This window comes from Pseudophryne corroboree, chromosome 4 (assembly GCF_028390025.1).
Source record: "Pseudophryne corroboree isolate aPseCor3 chromosome 4, aPseCor3.hap2, whole genome shotgun sequence".
Classification (NCBI taxonomy): domain Eukaryota; kingdom Metazoa; phylum Chordata; class Amphibia; order Anura; family Myobatrachidae; genus Pseudophryne; species Pseudophryne corroboree.
Window position 1 is genome coordinate 84887587 of NC_086447.1, and position 19210 is coordinate 84906796.

Sequence of the window (19210 nt, forward strand, 5' to 3'; positions counted from 1 at the left end):
TTCATCAGTGTCTTTATCATCGCTCACAAGTTCTTCATTCATCAGTGTCTTTAAACATCGCTCACAAGTTCTTCAATCATCAGTGTCTTTAAACATCGCTCACAAAATCTTCAGTGTCTTTAAAACATCGCTCACAAGTTCTTCAATCATCAGTGTCTTTAAACATCGCTAACAAGTTCTTCAATCATCAGTGTCTTTTTAACATCGCTCACAAGTTCTTCAATCATCAGTGTCTTTAAACATCGCTCACAAGTTCTTCAATCATCAGTGTCTTTAAACATCGCTCACAAGTTCTTCAATCATCAGTGTCTCTAAAACATTGCTCACAAATTCTTCAGTGTCTTTTAACATTGCTCACTAGCTCTTCATTCACCAGTGACTTTAAACATCGCTCACAAATTCTTTAGTGTCTTTCACCATCGCTCACAAGTTCTTTATTCATGTATCTCTAAACATCGCTCACAAATTCTTCAGTAGCCTTTGACATTGCCCACAAGTCCTCTTTCTTCCATGTGTTGCTGTATTGCTCCCTTCCCTAAATAAAGTTCTTCAGCATTTCTTCATCAAACATAATTGTCAGAGTCCTGTATAAGGAAAACCTATATCCGGCCTTCTCTGCTCCGACCCAGCTGTGGTTCCTCTTCCCGACCGTCGGAGGAGCCCCCGAGTTCACAACACTCCCAATCCAGGTCAGTGACACAATCTTGTTCACAGTTAATGGGACAATCCATTCTTTCTTATCTGCACTGCAAAGTTCAATGCAATCCACAAAGAATTCAGCTGTTTGTTTAACAGCATGCACTTTGGTTGTTTTACTTTTAATTTTACAGCATTTGGCAAAGTGATTAAGTCTACCACATTTCATGCAGGTTTTACCATAAGCAGGGCACATTTTAGGATTGTGAGCATTTCCACATCTACTACACATTTCCTTATTAGACTGTGGCTTAGACTGCTTCATTCTTGAGAATGGAGGTTTGCTTTGCTCTGTTTTCGGCACTACATATACAGCAGCATCAGCGTCCTTGTGTAACTTTTTGGCTTGAAATCTAGTTATTTCTGCAGATCTACACATAGTCACTGCCTTTTCTAGTGTTAGGTCTTGCTCTCTCAGCAGTCTCTCTCTGAGTCCATTATCAGGTATTCCACAGACAATATGATCTCTAATCAGTGAATCCTTTAAATCACCAAACTCACAGGTTTTACTGAGTGATTGCAGCTCTGTAACATACTGATCAAATCCATCTCCAGACTTCTGATCACATGTGAAACACTTATATCTTTCATATGTCACATTTTTCCTTGGCACAAAGTAATCTTCAAACTTTTGCATTATAGAGGATAGCACCATATTCTGCCCCTCAGCAAACTGAAAACTATTATAAATGTCCAGCACATCCTCTCCTATCACATGGAGGAAAATGGATGCCTTCGTTTTGTCAGCCTCTGAATCAGCTCCACATGCAGCAAGATATATATTAAACCCTTGCTTAAATCTTTTCCAGTTTTCGGACAAGTTACCAGACATCAGCATGCCGGTTTGGAGGAGCTAGTTTATCCATGGTTACTCACTGTTTGAAGATAGGAGCGCAGTGCCAAACGCAGGATTTGCATGGGTTTTTTTTTTTCAGAACTGGGTGGAGCCAATCACGGGGGTGGGGACTGAGGTGACCCAGTATATACTGGGTCTGTAAAACTAGTGTGTGTATATATATATATATATATATATATATACACACCGTATATACATATATATATATATATATATATATATATATGTACTGTGTATATATATATATATATATATATATACATACATATACATGGCATATTAAACATGCATACATATATATATATATATATACATACATACATACAGTACACGTATATATACACATGTATATATATCACATGTGTATGTGTGTGTGTGTGTGTTTATATATATGTATGTATGTATGTATGTATGTATATACATGTGTATATATGTATGCACATGGATATATATGGGACTCGGGTTCGCAGAGCCGGGAGGGGTCTCCTACCCCACTGCAGGTTGTGGCATGTCCCTTCTAGTGAAGCCGGGGACTCCATTCCCCCCACCCCGCCAGTGATACCTGTGGTGCGGCCGGGCACTTTCCCGGCTCCTGACCCGCCGCACGATCCCCTCACCATAGCTCTCCTCTACTGCTGGGCTTATGGAGACTGTCCCCGTGCTCTGCTCCTGCCGTCAACGGCGTCTCCTCCCGCGATCTGCACTGCCGCGGCTACGGACTCCGGACCCCACTGGCGGCGCCTGATACTGCCGCGGCTTCCATACGCTGGCGGGGGGACACCTCCTGCTGCCCCTGCCTATCTCCTATACCTGGAGACACGGTGGCCGGACGGAGCCGCGGGACGCCCCGGCGGCCATTTTGGAAGAGCTTCTCCTGCCTGCTCCCGGAGTGTTGGGTCACCTTGCAGAAGCACTCCACAGGGTCCTGGCGGCAGGGCTGTGGGTAAATACTGGGCTGCACTTTCGGGGGGGGGGGGGAGTGAGTGCTTGGTGCATCATACCTGCTGCTGCCCACCCTGGAGAGCTGCTCTCCGGACGCTGTATAGTCCCTGCTCTCCCCGGAGCCACGTCGCGGCCACCAGCCCCTTCCACCACACGCTACTTGCTGGCCATCCTGGGGAAGTGAAGCCTCTGGAGCCGAATTATAAACGCCGGCTCCCGGAGCCACACACTGCTTGCCGGCTGACTAGGGACAGGGTCCAGTGCCGCACTACGGCAGCCGTCTCCTGGGGACACTCACGGATGACCGGGTACAATAGTGGGGCCATCTACCCTTGTCCCTCCTCCCGACGCTGCCCGGTCCTTGCTTTCCCCACCCCTGGAGTCACGCTGCAGTCATTTGCTTCAATTGCCACTGGTTACCTGTTGACAGCCCTGGGGAGGTTGCGATAGGGTCGCTGGACCTCATCTCCCCCTCTGCACTATCTAGGATGCTGGCCTAGCAATACCATTTGTCCTACCCAGAGGCGTCACTAGGGTTGGTGTCACCCGGTGTGGTAACTCACGGTGTCACCCCCCATGCCACCCTCCCGTATCACAATACACGGAACCCTTAGTTATGTTTTTGTACTAGTTTTCACATTATAACACACAGAATGAGTCAAAAATCACATTATAGCACACTGCATGAGCCAAAATTCACATTTTAGCACACGGCATAAGCCGAAATTCACATTATAGCACACTGAATGAGCCGAAATTCACATTATAGCACACGGTATGAGCCGAAATTCACATTATAGCATACTGTATGAGCCGAAATTCACATTACAGTACACTGAATGAGCCGAAATTCACATTACAGCACACGGTTTAAGCCGAAATTCACATTATAGCACACTGTATGACACAAAATTCAGGGAGAGTGACAGCAGGGACAGGGACAGAGAGACAAGGAAAGTGACAGCAGGAGCAGGGAGAGTGACAGCAGGGACATAGGAACAGGGAGAGTGACAGATTGACTGGGAAAGTGACAACAGGGACAGGGAGAGTGACAGATGGACAGGGAAAGTGACAGCAGGGACATAGGGACAGAGAGAGGGACAGCAAGGGCACATAGTAGGGACTAGGGCGAGAGAAAGGCAGCAGGGTAAGATTACCTATTTAGCAGCGGCGGTGCTGAGGATGCTGTGGTCTGCGGGGCGGTGGATGAGATGGCTGTGATTGGCATGGTGCAGAGGAGGCGGAGGTGCAGAGAAGGACTGAGGGCAACGGTGGGGTGGCTGAGGGCAGCGCCGGTGTAGTGGAGGAGGAGGCAGAGGGCGGCGGCGGTGCAAGGAGGAGGAGGCTGTGGTCGGCAGCACTGCAGCTCCTATGACCGCGGCGCTACTATTTTGCGGACCGGCAGCCAATCAGGAGCGGCCGCTTGGCAAGAGCTCAATGTGGCGGCGGAGGTATTCAGACTCATACATACATATATATATATATATATATATATATACACACATATGTATATATATATATATATATACACACACACACTCAAAACATTTTTTTTTATTCAAAACATTTTTTTTTACTCAAGTAATAATGGTTTATAATGTAATTGTAAACTGTAAAACATTGAATCAAACATACACACCCTCTCTCAGCTGAAACAGCTCACAGCCAGCCAGAGAAGAAGGCAATGAGGTGCGCACTTTAGTCCCTGCAGTACAGCTCCCTCTGGTAACGGCCGTCCTCCCTGCCCAGCAAAGTCTCCTCCCATTCTCCCTCCCAGCAAGGCATGCGGTGCAGGCGTGCGTATGACGTCACTCGTGACGTACAGCACCCGGCAACAGTTTATAGCTCATCACCATGGTGATAGTAGTACGGACCCGGTCACCGTGGCGCCGCGGCGGTGTACAGGCGGGCCGGTGTGTATATCACCGCTGTCCGGTGATGAAGTCGGCGGGGGTGCGGTGCTGGGGAGGAATAAGTGTGGGTGCAGCCGCAGACGTATCTGTGGATGGGTGTGCAGCTCTTTTTGGTGTCACCCCATTGAAGGGTGACACCTGGGTGCGGGCCGCACCCCCCGCACCCCCCTCATGACGCCTCTGGTCCTACCTGGACCGTGATAGTTTTTTTTATGTATACTTTTCCCTTTTCTACTTAACGTACATCCAACAAACAGCGTCTGTGTCTCTTTTTACATTTGTGATACCCCGCCTACCCTCTTCATTCTTCTATAATGGCGCAAAGAAACAAGAAAAATATGCAGGCCCCTACTAATTTTTTTGTACAAAAATCTAAGGGCCCCCCGACTCCTGCATTGCTCACGGACTCTCCTTCCTCCCCCTGTTCATCGGAGAAGGGTATTGACCCACAGATCCAAGCAGTCATGACCAGTTTATTGAAGGGGTACAATCCGCCTTTAAGCAAGAACTCTCCACGGCTATTGCCGAATTCAAGTCTGATCTCACGGCCCTTAGTAATCGTACAGACGCTCTTGAATCTAAGACGGACGACCTTTGCCGCTCTCAACAACGTCTTGATTCGGAACTTTCCAGACTCCACGATGAGCTGGAGGACCTCAAAGAATGTCAAGAAGACCAATAGAATCGCTCCCGTCGTAACAATCTGCGCATCCGCAATGTGGCGGAATCAGTCCTTGGCTCTGCTCTACCGTCCTTCCTGAAAGACTTTTTCCAACATGTCTTACCTGACCTCTCAGATGCCGACTGTCTTTGTGATAGAGCCCACCGAGCGCTCCGAGCGAAACCTGCCCCGACACAACCGCCCAGGGACGTCATAGTTCGTTTACACTATTTTCGTTCAAAGGAACGTATTCTGATGTCACTACGAGACTCTCCAATGATCAATTTCCGAGATATGCAATTGCAAGTTTTTCCGGATCTGGCCCCCTCCACTATTCAAAAGAGACGGGACCTCCAACCTGTTACTAGGATTCTCCGCCAACATCAAATACGATATAGATGGGGATTTCCTTTCATGCTACAGGTTACAGTGAACAATTCCACTCACTCCGTAAAAACCCTATCTAAAGGTCAAGATCTGTTGGCTAAACTTGGTCTCCTCCCTATACCGCCCTCTGATGGTGGGACTGCCTCTTCCTCTGGGCCGCGATGCTCTCAGATCCCACCGCCTGAATGGACGAGGGTAACTCGTCATCGCAATGACACCAACGACCCTCCTTGATTTTGGTGTTTTGTTTTGTTTTTAGCCATAATTGAATAGTCCCCAACACTTTAGGGTTGTGTCTCCTGTTAGGAGGAGACTCTTACTATCACCATACCTCTCTTAAAGTGCATGTCATAGGTTCTCATATTGTTCACCAAGCGTTAACGTTTGTTAAATGTTCCGCCTAGTTTTGTACTACTGCGCTGAGGTTATCTTGTTTACCCTTTATCCCCCTGTCCCCCCCCCCCCCCTCCTCCTCACCCCCCTTTTTTTTTATGGACATGACACAGTACGCTTTTGTGTTTTTTTTGTTCTTCATATACTGGGTTATGTAATTGAATTTTCGGCTCCGGCCGACTCAACTGTTGCGGTCCAGAGGGAACTGTTTCTTCTGCATTGGTTTGCTGTTCCCACTACCCCCGTGCTCCCTTTATTTGTTACTTCAAAATATAATGTTTCATTTGTGTAGCGGTCCTTGATTGGGACCCTATAATTCAGGGTTTTCTCCCGTATGGGTTCTCTATTACTTCCTCCTTTCCTACATCTCTGATTCTTGTTTCTTGCTGTTTCTCTTCATCTTTCCCTTTCCTTCTTCCCCGGGATGGGTTTTCATTGTTCCTCTTTTATTCCTTGGTATCACATGGCACTTAAATTGTTTTCTATAAATGTTAATGGGCTAATTCTCCCAAGAAACGTACAGTGATGTTATCCGCCTGTCGGAGAGAGAAGGCGGATATAGTTTTCCTTCAAGAGACCCATTTCACCGGTACACACTCTCAACTTCATGGTAATCAATTCCCCCAAACCTTTTTTGCCTCTGCTGACTGTAAGAAAAGGGGGGTAGCTATACTGATCCACCGTAGCATTCCATTTGTACATTCTACGACCATAGCTGATCCTGACGGCCGATACCTCATAGTGATTGGTACGCTTCGCACTGAAATTCTAACACTTGTGTCTGTATATGCCCCTAATCAAGATCAATCCCATTTTTTCCGCACATTCTTTTTGCGTCTCACTAGAGTAGCGCAGGGCCACATTATTTTAGGCGGGGACTTTAATACTGTGATTGATCCTTCCTTAGATAAATCTACTCCTCCCAAAAATAAGAAGGAAGCATCTCCGACTGAAGCCGCCCTCACATTAATATCCTTCCTCACACAGCTTGATTTACGAGACACCTGGCGTCTTAAACACTCCAATGCTAGAGATTATACCCACTTTTCTGCGCCTCATCAACATTACTCTCGAATAGATATGATACATGTGTCTCACTCACTCTCAACGTTGATTTCTGACACAGGCATCACTCCCTGTTCATGGACGGACCATGCGGGGGTTTATATCCTGGTAGATTTCTATAGCACCCCTACTAAGATCCGTAAATGGCGTCTTAATGATACCCTTCTTTCGCACCCCTCTACTCTCTCAGACACTAAACTGAACCTGAATTTTTTTTTGAGGAAAACGTCTCCCCAGAAGTCTCTCCTAGTTTAGTTTGGGAGGCACATAAGGCCACTATTCGCGGTTATTTTATGTCCAAGGCCTCAGCCATACGTAAGAAAGCAGCACAGGAAGTTTCCTCATTGGAATCTCAAATTTCTGCGCTTTTAACCCAACATAAAACTGCTCCATGTGACTCCCTACTCTCCCAGATAAATACCCTCAAGGGTCAGTTAAATACCCTCTTATCGCGAAGAGCGAAAGCTATACTACAGAAGCTCCGCCAAAATTTTTACGACAAAGCAGATAAAATAGATAGTCTCTTAGCCAATAAGTTAAGAGGTAAGCGAGCTATAGGAACGATAGAAAAACTACACTCTACTATGTTAAACGCACTCACTTATGATCCTAAATTGATGGTGGAGGAATTTCTGAACTATTATAGCTCCCTATATAATCTCCCTGCCCCCCCCTCTTCCCTCCGATGGTCCAGAGGGAGCATGTTCATACTTATCTGATACCCCCTTGCCATGTCTTATGGAGCAGCAGATTTCTCTTCTTAATGCGGCTATCTCGCTGGAAGAGACGGTTGCCGCTATTAAATCTATGCGGTCTTCGGCTGCACCTGGCCCAGATGGCTTTACCGCTCAGTATTACAAAACATTCCATACGGAATTGGCTCCTTACCTTACCTCGCTCTTTAATAGTGTTTTAGAGGGAGCTTCATTTGCGCCTGCGACAGTGCAAGCCGACATTATTGTGATTCCAAAGCCGGAAAGAGATCGAACGCAATGTTCCAACTATCGTCCGATCTCATTGCTGAACGTAGGTAGATCTTAAGATTTACGCTAAAATCTTAGCCAACCGCTTGGCTCCCCTACTCACACAATTAATACATCCGGACCAAGTAGACTTCATCTCTGGCCGCCAGGCCTCCGATAATACCAGGAGAGCCATAGATTTGATTCACTCTATCCATAAACAAAAGCTACCCTCGTTGATGCTAGCATTGGATGCCGAGAAGGCTTTTGACAGAATCTCCTGGCCCTTCGCTTTTTCAGTGTTCCGGAGGATGGGCTTTTCTGGCAAATTCCTAGATGGTGTTTTGGCGCTTTACAGATCCCCTACTGCCACGGTTTCTGTTAATCGCCTCACCTCTTCCACGTTCGGTATCACTAACGCCACCAGACAGGGGTGCCCGCTCTCCCCATTGCTATTTGCCTTGGTCATGGAACCGCTGGCAGCAAGGATCCGAGCTAATACAGATATAGCTGGAGTGCGGGTAGGCCCTTCTGAACATAAAATTGCGCTATACGCTGACGATGTCCTAATATCTTTGGGATCCACATCTCAGTCGATACAGCCGCTCCTTTCTGAGATAGACCTCTACTCTAAACATTCAGGTTATTGACTTAATACGGGTAAAACTGAAGTATTTAATTTTTATATCCCCGGCCCGATTAAGCTCTCTTTAGAGAATTCCTTTCCATTTCAATGGCACAGGCAAAAGATTAAATACTTAGGTATTTTTCTAATGCATAGCCATCATCAAGTTTACCAAGCTAATTTCCCTAGGCTTTTAGATCGAATTAAGTCAGACTTGTCTTCTTGGTCTAGCCTCTTTATCTCCTGGATAGGTAGGGTTAACTCAGTGAAAATGAACGTGCTCCCTCGAATACTTTACCTATTCCAGACCCTTCCGATATTTATTCCTCCATCTGTTTTTAAATTTCTACAATTTCACACATCACAATTCATATGGGCTAATAAGCGTCCCCGAGTACGATTGAAACTTTTACAGCGCCCCACATATAGTGGTGGCCTAGGCATCCCAGACTTTAGAAGATACTATTTAGCCACACAGCTCTCGCACTGCGTACAATGGTGCAACCCCGAATCTCACAGAGTCTGGGTATCTATAGAAGCCGCCGAACTAGGTCTCTCTACTCTCTCTTCTCTTCTCTGGCTTCCGAAATCCTCCCGCCCTAGAAATGTAGCATCCCACCCCATAGTCTACCGCTCACTAACGGTTTGGGATTTTGCCAATAGGAAATATGGCTTGGCCCCAGCCCCATCCCCTATCATTCCAATATTACACAACCCTGCATTCCCTCCTGGTACAAATAGATCATTGTTTGCTCCTTGGCAGGATAGAGGTATCTTATATCTGAATGATATCACCAGGGATACTAGTTTTCCTCAATTTATTCAGATTCAAGAAAACATTGATATTCCCTCCAGATATTTTTATCAGTTTTTACAACTCAGACACTTTCATTCCTCACTGGGCCGCGTCCTCTCTAGCAGACCCCTGACCACGTTTGAGACTTTGTGTTTCAGACGTCACTCAACCAAGGGCCTTATTTCCCTCTTATATACTACTCTCACTGGAGACACTCCCTCTCAGCGTGATCCTCATGAGAGAGCATGGAAAACAGACCTAGGCTCGGCTTTAGCTGACGAAAAATGGTCTGAAGCCTGGGATAACGCGGCGTCTAGTTCCATCTGCGTTAGAATCAAAGAGAATATTTATAAATTACTATACAGATGGTATTATGTACCATCTCATCTGAGCAAAATGTACCCAGAGATAGGTGTTGGAGAGGATGTGGCGCAGAGGGCTCTTTCCTACACATATGGTGGTCATGTCCTAAAATAGTGCATATGTGGAGGGAAGTGATTAACTTTATCTATAGCTTATTGCAGATTCCTATTCCTTCCGACCCTAAATACATTCTCCTCCCCTTAAACCTGCCAACGCTACCAAAATTTCAAAATAAACTGCTGCGTCATATAGTCTCTGCAACGACATGTCAACTAGCTGCAGATTGGAAAAACCCTATCCCGCCTTCCATGCAGTCTATAATTGCCCGTATCTGGTACGTTTACCGCATGGACTACATGACTAGCATCATAAACCGCTCCTCTAAGTCATTCGATAAAATATGGAGCCCATGGCTGGCCTTCCAGCATGCCCCTTCACTTTTTAACTTGTGATGCCCTGTACTATATTTGATGGGACCCTCCCGGGGACTCTACCCTATCCTATTTTGTTTACTTCTCTCTTTTTCTCTCTTCTTCTCTGTCTTTCTTTCTTCTCGAATTCTTTCTATTTTTACTTAACGATATTAGTCGGTTAGCTGCGCTACTGACTGCCACCTTTTCTGTTTTATACCACCCGCTCTCTGGGTCAAAAATGGATCACTGTTTTTTTTTTGTTATCTTTATAATTACCAACTATTATACTGTATTTGCAACGTAATATGCTGTAATCACTGTCTGTTGGTATCGGTTTGCTTTTGTGATCCTATGAATAAAAATTATTAGAAAAAATAAATAAATAAATAATACTCATACAGCAAAAAAATATATATTTTTTTGGTGGAGGGGGGTTTCTGGGTGCTCGGAAACCCCCCCTTGGTGCGCCACTGGAGCACACGGCAGGCTTTGCAGACACAGAGTATCACAGCCACAGACTTCTGCAAAATTCTTTCACACTCTGAGAGCACTAGCAGTCCAAGTTAAACTTCTTCTGACACCATGTTTTGTTCATACGTTTGTAAATCCAGTCATCAGGACACAGAGACATGTGAGTTCACTGCTGTGCTGTTTATTCCATCACCAACTCCAGACACACTGCACACTGTACCACCCACTTCCCAGCATCCCCCTGGTCCCAGGGACCATCACTGAAGATTCAGGCTTACACATATTACTAAGGGAGTGTCTACAAATATTAAGCATTCTAATACACTAACATCACAAACTGTAGCTACATAAATATGTAAATCCACTAATACAAAAATAAGGTACTCACTCAGACCCTGGGTAAATGCACCATTAAATAAAAAGCAAAAAAACATATGAACAGCACCAATCAATAATACATCTAAATGACCAATAAAGTATTACCGGCTTGATGTTCAACCAATCATAATGATTAGATAGATACTGTACATACATACATTCATACAGACAGACAGACAGACAGACAGACAGAAGCAGACAGACAGCTAGCTAGATAGATAGATAGATAGATAGATAGATAGATAGATAGAAACATACATACAGACAGATAATAATAATAATAATAATTATTATTATTATTATTATTATTAAATTTTATCTATAAGGCGCCACAAGTGTTTTGCAGCGCCGTACAAATAACAGTACAGGGAGACAAAACTTAGCATTACAGTAAATAAATAACAGAAATTGAGTGCCGGTAAGAAAGAGCACTGCAATTCTCATACATACAGTAATACAACTAAGATGTAAGTAGCGAGCGAGTAATCATCGTACTACTTGGGGCTGACGGCCATAGATAGAGAGGAGCCTTTGTGCGATGCTTTTGTACTTGTGCGGGGGGGAGGAGGGCGGGGGGGGGGGGGACTGACATGTGGGGCGGACTAGCCCTGTGCTGGGCGTCCCCCCGGATGTCTGGGAAGATGATCGCAGCTGTGCTAAATTTAGCACAGCTATGATCAACTCGGAATCACCCCAATCATATACCATGTGGACGGGAAAATATGAAAAAGTTGAAAAAAGTGCCTTTTAAAAAAAAAAAAGTTGTGTTGACTATGTGTGTGTCAACTATTGCCAGGTCGACCATTTGAACCTGTCACCCTTTTGTACACCCTTTTGACCATAAGCACTGTCGATCTTTTACATGTCAAACTAATGACTATGTCACCTAATACACATGTCAACCATCGGTGGTGGGCCTTTTGACTGTCAACCTAAAGACCAGATACCGCTCAGAAGGACAATTATTGACTGATGTGCGTCTGATATTGGCGTCTTCGTATACATGTGGTGAATCTGAGACGTCTCCAGTGGGCGTCTTAATACAAATCCTGTTGGCTGCAAAACATTTGCATATCTGCATGTACCTGCAGGTACGCGCTACATACACTGCCACCACCGCATGTACCTGCAGGTACGCACTACATACACTGCCACCACCGCATGTACCTGCAGGTACGCGCTACATACACTGACACCACTGCATGTACCTGCAGGTGTGCATTACATACACTGCCACTAGGGCCAAAACTAGGATTCTCGGCACCCGGGGCAAGGCAGTAATTTGGCACACGGGATGTTAGTTCCGCCGATTGTAAGTTCAGTGGAGCACTGTTAAATGTGCTGACCGTTGTCAGCGTGACAATATGCAATTGCAGGTAGCCGGATAGTGTAAAATGTTGGTGCTACCGATCGTGAGTGCAGCGAAGCACTGTTGTGTGAGCGGGCCGCGGTCAGCGTGTCAGTATGTGAATGCAGGTAACCTGGTATAGTCCAGTAGGCAGCTGAAGATAATAGAAATATGCCCTGCCGGATGCAATAGCTACCACCTCCGTGACAATGCTGGATTTTTAGGATGTATCGGCGGGCGGAGGAGCAGATGGCCGAAGGAGCCGGGCAGAGTTCTCGGCGCCCCCCTCCTTCCGGCGCCCGGGGCACGTGGCCCCTTAGCCCCCCCCCCCCCCCTAGTTACGGCCCTGCTGCCACCAAGAGCCGGCCCTAACCAATATGATGCCCTGGGCAAGATTTTGTCTGGTGCCCCCTAGCACCACCGCTGGTTCCGCCTCTGACCTTGCACCTCTTTCCCAGCACCATCACCCCTCACCCATAACAGTCCTTATTTTGGTGTTTGTACCCCCTATATTTTAAAGAGGAACAGTTCGCACATTTGGTGCACAGCCCAAAAAGGGGTGTGTTTTTGCTGGCAAGGGGCATGGCCACACAATAGTAACCCCAATTCAAATTGCGCCACACAGTACTGCAACTTTATTCACATTTGATCATGCGATAGTGTCCATAATTCACATTACATCCCACAGTAGTGTCACTTTACCTTATAAACGTTACTCCTCGCAGTAGAGCCCCTTATTCACATTACATCACACTGAATTGCTCCTTATTTACATTACACCACATCCTATTGCTCTTTATTCACATTAGAATAGACAACACAGTAATGCCCTTTCTATATGCAACGCCACATAGTAGAGCACCTTATACAAATAATGTCACACATTAGTAATGCATTTATACACATAATTCCACACAGTAATGCCCCTTACACATATGAGACACATCATTAATGTCCTTATAAACATAATGCGTCTTACACATTATGACAACCTTTATTAATGCCCTTTTACACATAATGTCCCTTACACATATGCCGCACATTATTAATGCCCTTATACACATAATGACACACATAGTGCCCCCTACACATTTGCTGCACATTATTAGTGCCCCTATACACATAATGACACACATATAGTAGTACCCTGTTACACATATGCCGCACATTATTAATGCCCTTATACACATAATGACACACATAGTGCCCCTTACACATATGTTGCACATTATTAATGCATTTTTACATGACACACATAATGTTCCTTACACATATTCTGAACACTACTGCACAACCAACCCACTCACATGCACACAGCACTCACACTTCCACTAACACTGTGACCTCTGCCTCTGCTTGGATACAGATGTGTCCTCATATACAGTATATTGCCTCAATGCTAACGTTGGGCACCTTTTTTTTATTAAAATGCATCTTATTTGCATTGCTATGTAGCTAGGATGCACAAGCAGCTTCTGCTGATTAAAATGATATGCAGCATGCCAATATACTGTGTGAGACTGTGGCTGTATCTGCATATGAAATGCTACATACAGAATATAGGCATGCCGCATAACATTTTAATCAGCAGAAGCTGCTGATGCCCCTAGGCATATAAAATGCCCTAGGCAATTGCATAGTTTGCCTATGCCTATGGCCGGCTCTGCTGCCACCACTGCATGTACTTGCAGGTACGCGCTACATACACTGCCACCACTGCATGTACCTGCAGGTACGCGCTACATACACTGCCACCACTGCATGTACCTGCAGGTACGCACTACATACACTGCCACCACCGCATGTACCTGCAGGTACGCGCTACATACACTGCCACCACGCATGTACCTGCAGGAACGCGCTACATACACTGCCACCACTGCATGTACCTGCAGGTGTGCACTACATACACTGCCACCACTGCAGGTACCTGCAGAATATAGGCATGCCGCATATCATTTTAATCAGCAGAAGCTGCTGATGCCCCTAGGCATATAAAATGCCCTAGGCAATTGCCTAGTTTGCCTATGCCTATGGCCGGCTCTGCTGCCACCACTGCATGTACCTGCAGGTACACGCTACATACACTGCCACCACTGCATGTACCTGCAGGTACGCGCTACATAAACTGCCACCACTGTATGTACCTGCAGTTACGTGCTAAATACACTGACACCACTGCATGTACCTGCAGGTATGCGCTACATACACTGCCACCACTGCATGTACCTGCAGGTACGCGCTACATACACTGCCACCACTGCATGTACCTGCAGTTACGTGCTAAATACACTGACACCACTGCATGTACCTGCAGGTACGCACTACATACACTGACACCACTGCATGTACCTGCAGGTACACACTACATACACTGTCTCCACTGCATGTACCTGCAGGTACGCGTTACATACACTGCCACCACTGCATGTACCTGTAGGTACGCACTAAATACACTGCCACCACTGCATGTACTTGCAGGTATGCACTACATACACTGCCACCACTGCATGTACCTGCAGGTACGCGCTACATACACTGCCACCACTGCATGTACCTGCAGGTACGTGCTACATATACTGCCACCACTGCATGTACCTGCAGGTATGCACTACATACACTGCCACCACTACATGTACCTGCAGGTAAGCGCTACATACATTGCCACCACTGCATGTACCTGCAGGTACGCGCTACATACATTGCCACCACTGCATGTACCTGCAGGTATGCGCTACATACACTGCCACCACCGCATGTACCTGCAGTTACGCGCTAAATACACTGACACCACTGCATGTACCTGCAGGTACGCGCTACATACACTGCCACCACTGCATGTACCTGCAGTTACGCGCTAAATACACTGACACCACTGCATGTACCTGCAGGTGCGCACTACATACACTGCCACCACTGCATGTACCTGGCTTCGGGCAAGGGCAGATTACCGTTCCCAATCATAGTCCACGTGGATCGTAAAGTATGGAACAGTTCCCCAAAAGAAAAAAAAATTGAAAAACTCATGTCGACCATTTCATGTGTCAACCTTTCATGAGTTGACCATTTTCCCATTTCACATTCCCATTTTTCCCAGCATCCTCCACCCCAAATTACTTCGCCTAGGAGTCACAGAAGCTACCTGTTCCTGGATAGTAGACTTCCTGACAGATAGGACACAGGTGGTGAAAGCGGGGGAATTCTCCTCTCAAGCACGGTTCATTAGCACAGGGGCCCCTCAGGGCTGTGCCCTCTCACCCCTGCTCTACTCCCTGTACACAAATGACTGTACCTCAGAGGCGCAATCAGTAAAGATCATCAAATTCGCCGATGACACCACCGTCATCGGCCTCATCAAGGACGTGGACGAATCGGCCTATAGACGGGAAGTAGATCGGTTGGCCCAGTGGTGCATCCACAACAACCTTGAGCTCAACCCCCTCAAAACTCTCGTGATGATAGTGGACTTCAGGAAGAAGTTATCTAGTGCACCTCCGCTAACGATTGCTGACAGTGTGGTATCGGTAGTGGACTCCTTCAAGTTTCTAGGGACCACAATCTCCCGGGACCTTAAATGGGGGTCCAACGCTGACGCCACTGTTGGGAAAGCGCAGCAGAGGTTGTTCTTCCTCAGGCAACTAAGGAAGTTCAACATCCCACAGAAGCTTCTGCTCCTCTTCTACTCCGCGATTGTGGAGTCGGTACTGTGCTCCTCGATACTCGTATGGTACAGCTCCGTCAGCGCGAGGGACAGATGCAGGCTCCAAAAGGTGGTCAGAACCGCAGAGAAGATCATTGGGGCCGTCCTTCCCTCAGTCCAGGACCTGTACCTGTCCAGAGCTAAAAAGAGTGCAATGAAGACAGTAAAGGACCAGCTACACCCCGGCCACAGCATGTTTAACTTGCTTCCTTCAGGCAGGCGTTACAGGGCCGTCCCCGCCAGGTCCACCAGAAGCCTCAAAAGTTTCTTTCCCCAAGCGGTCCGCCTGCTGAACTCCTGTACATTGACTGAGTAGACGTACATGTAACTAACTTGTGTCCCTACGGTATACCTATCTGTTACCTACTTGGCTGTTACCTACTTGGCTGTTACCTACTTGGCTGTTGTATAGCAAACCGAAGACAAATTCCTAGTATACGCAAGTATACCTGGCCAATAAAGCTGATTCTGATTCATGTGTCGACCATGTGTCCATGTCGACCAATAGTGGTCGACCTAATGACTGTCGACCATCCAAACGGATACCCCCTGCAGCTTCATTGAGATACGGTTACTAATATAGTTTTTATCGTTGGAATTAGGAATTAACGCCTATATATCTTTTTAATGTTTCTGGGTGTCCACAATGGGGGTCATTCAGACCCGATCGCTGCTGTGCATTTTCGCACAGCAGCGATCGGGTCTGAACTGTGCCGGCGCCGCAGTGCGATCGCCTCTGCCTAATTGACAGGCAGAGGTGGTCGCTGGGCGGGCCGGCGGCGTTTGGCCGCCGTTTAGGGGGCGTGGTCCGGGCAACGCAGGCGTGCCCGGACCATTGGGGGGGCAGGGTGCGGCGGCTGGATGACGTTACACACAGCCGCTTCGGCCCTCACAGCGACGAGTAACTCCTGCCAGCGCGCAGGAGCTACGCTGGCAGGGCGTTACTCCTACAGTACAAAAGCACTTTTGTACTTTTGCGCGGGGGGGGGGGGGCGGCACTGACATGTGGGGTGGACTAGCCTTGTGCTGGGCGTTATCCCGCATGTCAGTGAGCCTGATCGTAGCTGTGCTAAATTTAGCACAGCTACGATCAACTCGGAATGACCCCCCATGTATGATGCACACAAGAATGGTGGGTGTGCAGGCGTATCAACTACAACTTATGCCTCTCCATCTGACGTGTAGCCTGCATGCGTAACAAAGGGATACAAGAGACCAATGTCTACAAACCAGGAGTAGAGGCTTTAGCAATCCTTGAAGCCTGAAATGATCATCTATTATATTAATGCCACGTTCCCTGTCAGTAGTACACCTGATGGAACACTTAGCTACAGAGGCCGCAGTCTCCATCCAGAAGAGTTTTATCAGCAGCAGCTAAAGTAACACAAAACAAACCCACAATCCCAGATAACAGTAAATGAGCGGTGTCCTCCCTCCCAGGCTACTATCACACCCATCCTCCACAGCACCTAACAGCTTTATCATGCCTAGTGTCATTACTTTGGTGGTGCCAGGGACTCCTCCAGGAACTCTTCTATCTTGTTCACGTCTGTCTTGACCTCCCCGTTATACGTCAGAAAGGGAGGGTGAGTGCCTGGGGCGAGGTTGTGAAGATCCGCTGGCTTTCTGTAATGGCGGACAGAAAGGTCATCACTAGCGAGTATTGTTATTGTGTATCACTGCAAAGGTTTTCTCTATTAATGGATAGATATATCCAGCCTTCTAAAGAGTGGACAAGTGGAGAGGTTGCCCATAGCAACCAATCAGCTTATAGCTAGCATTTAACAAGTACATTCTATAAAATGATAGGTACGGATGTAGTCCCGCTCATAGTACCTACATCTTACCGCGATCACGCCTTGTTATGTGTGTACGTCTGGGGCTCGCCTAGCCGTGTTGAGAGTGCTTGTTTGGCGCAGATGTCGCCGCGATGAGCGTGGCTACATCTGTAGAGGCTGGTTGGTATGGGAAAATTCTCTACATGTCCACTTTTAAAAGTCTTGATACATCTCCCCCAAAGACTTTTATATTTGTTAGATAGCAGTTATAAGAAGCAAATTTCTAGACTTCCCATACTGTCAGGCTTGAAGTCAGCCAGTCATAGAACCTGTATCATTCATTAGTGTACCGGTTTAAAGGAACAGTAAGCCTACAAATTCTCATGTTAAATAATACAGTCTACAATGATAGTAATAATTTTTAGGGGAATTCCAGACAGATGATAATCTTAATCCTAAACTCCCTCCTCCAAATTGTATTCACCATAACTGGTGCACCTTGCATGTAGCACATGACTCCCCCAAATTGCTAGTATCCCAGCATTGGGAGATATGCTCCTTCTAGATGAAGGGAGGACTACTACTACTACTACTACTACTACTACTACTACTACTACTACTATTCCTACTACTACTACTACTACTACTACTACTACTACTAGCTACTACGACTACTACTAGCTACTACTATTACTACTACTACTATTCCTACTACTACTACTACTATTCCTACTACTACTACTACTACTACTAGCTGCTGCTACTACTCATAGCTACTACTATTACTACTACTACTACTACTACTACTTGCTGCTGCTACTACTACTACTACTACTACTATTACTAATACTACTAGCTGCTGCTGCTACTACTACTATTACTAATAGCTGCTGCTGCTGCTACTACTACTACTACTGTTATTACTACTACTAGCTACTACTACTACTATTCCTCCTCCTACTACTACTACTACTACTACTATTACTATTACTATTACTGCTGCTGCTGCTACTACTACTACTACTACTACTACTATTACTATTACTGCTGCTGCTGCTACTACTACTACTACTACTATTCCCATTACTACTACTACTACTACTACTTGCTGCTGCTGCTACTACTACTTCTACTACTACTACTACTACTACTACTACTACTAGCTGCTACTACTACTTGCTGCTGCTACTACTACTACTACTACTATTACTAATACTACTAGCTGCTGCTGCTGCTGCTACTACTACTGTTACTACTACTAATAGCTGCTGCTGCTACTACTACTGTTACTACTAATACAACTATTACTACTACTACTACTACTAGCTGCTGCTGCTACTACTACTACTACTACTACTATTATTACTACTACTACTACTACTACTACTACTACTATTACTACTACTACTAGCTACTATTACTACTACTACTACTAGCTGCTGCTGCTGCTGCTGCTACTACTA

At 46.2% G+C, this 19210-nt stretch overlaps 1 protein-coding gene across 2 annotated transcripts in view; it reads right to left on the bottom strand.

Annotated features, from left to right (window-relative positions):
* CLIC5 (chloride intracellular channel 5) overlaps positions 1-19210 on the bottom strand; it is a 278748-nt gene that overhangs the window by 70882 nt on the left and 188656 nt on the right. For both annotated transcript variants that reach the window (XM_063915215.1, XM_063915216.1), the window contains exon 3: positions 17470-17595. In XM_063915215.1, the coding sequence (XP_063771285.1) occupies positions 17470-17595 (126 nt within the window). The remainder of the gene's footprint in view (positions 1-17469; positions 17596-19210) is intronic.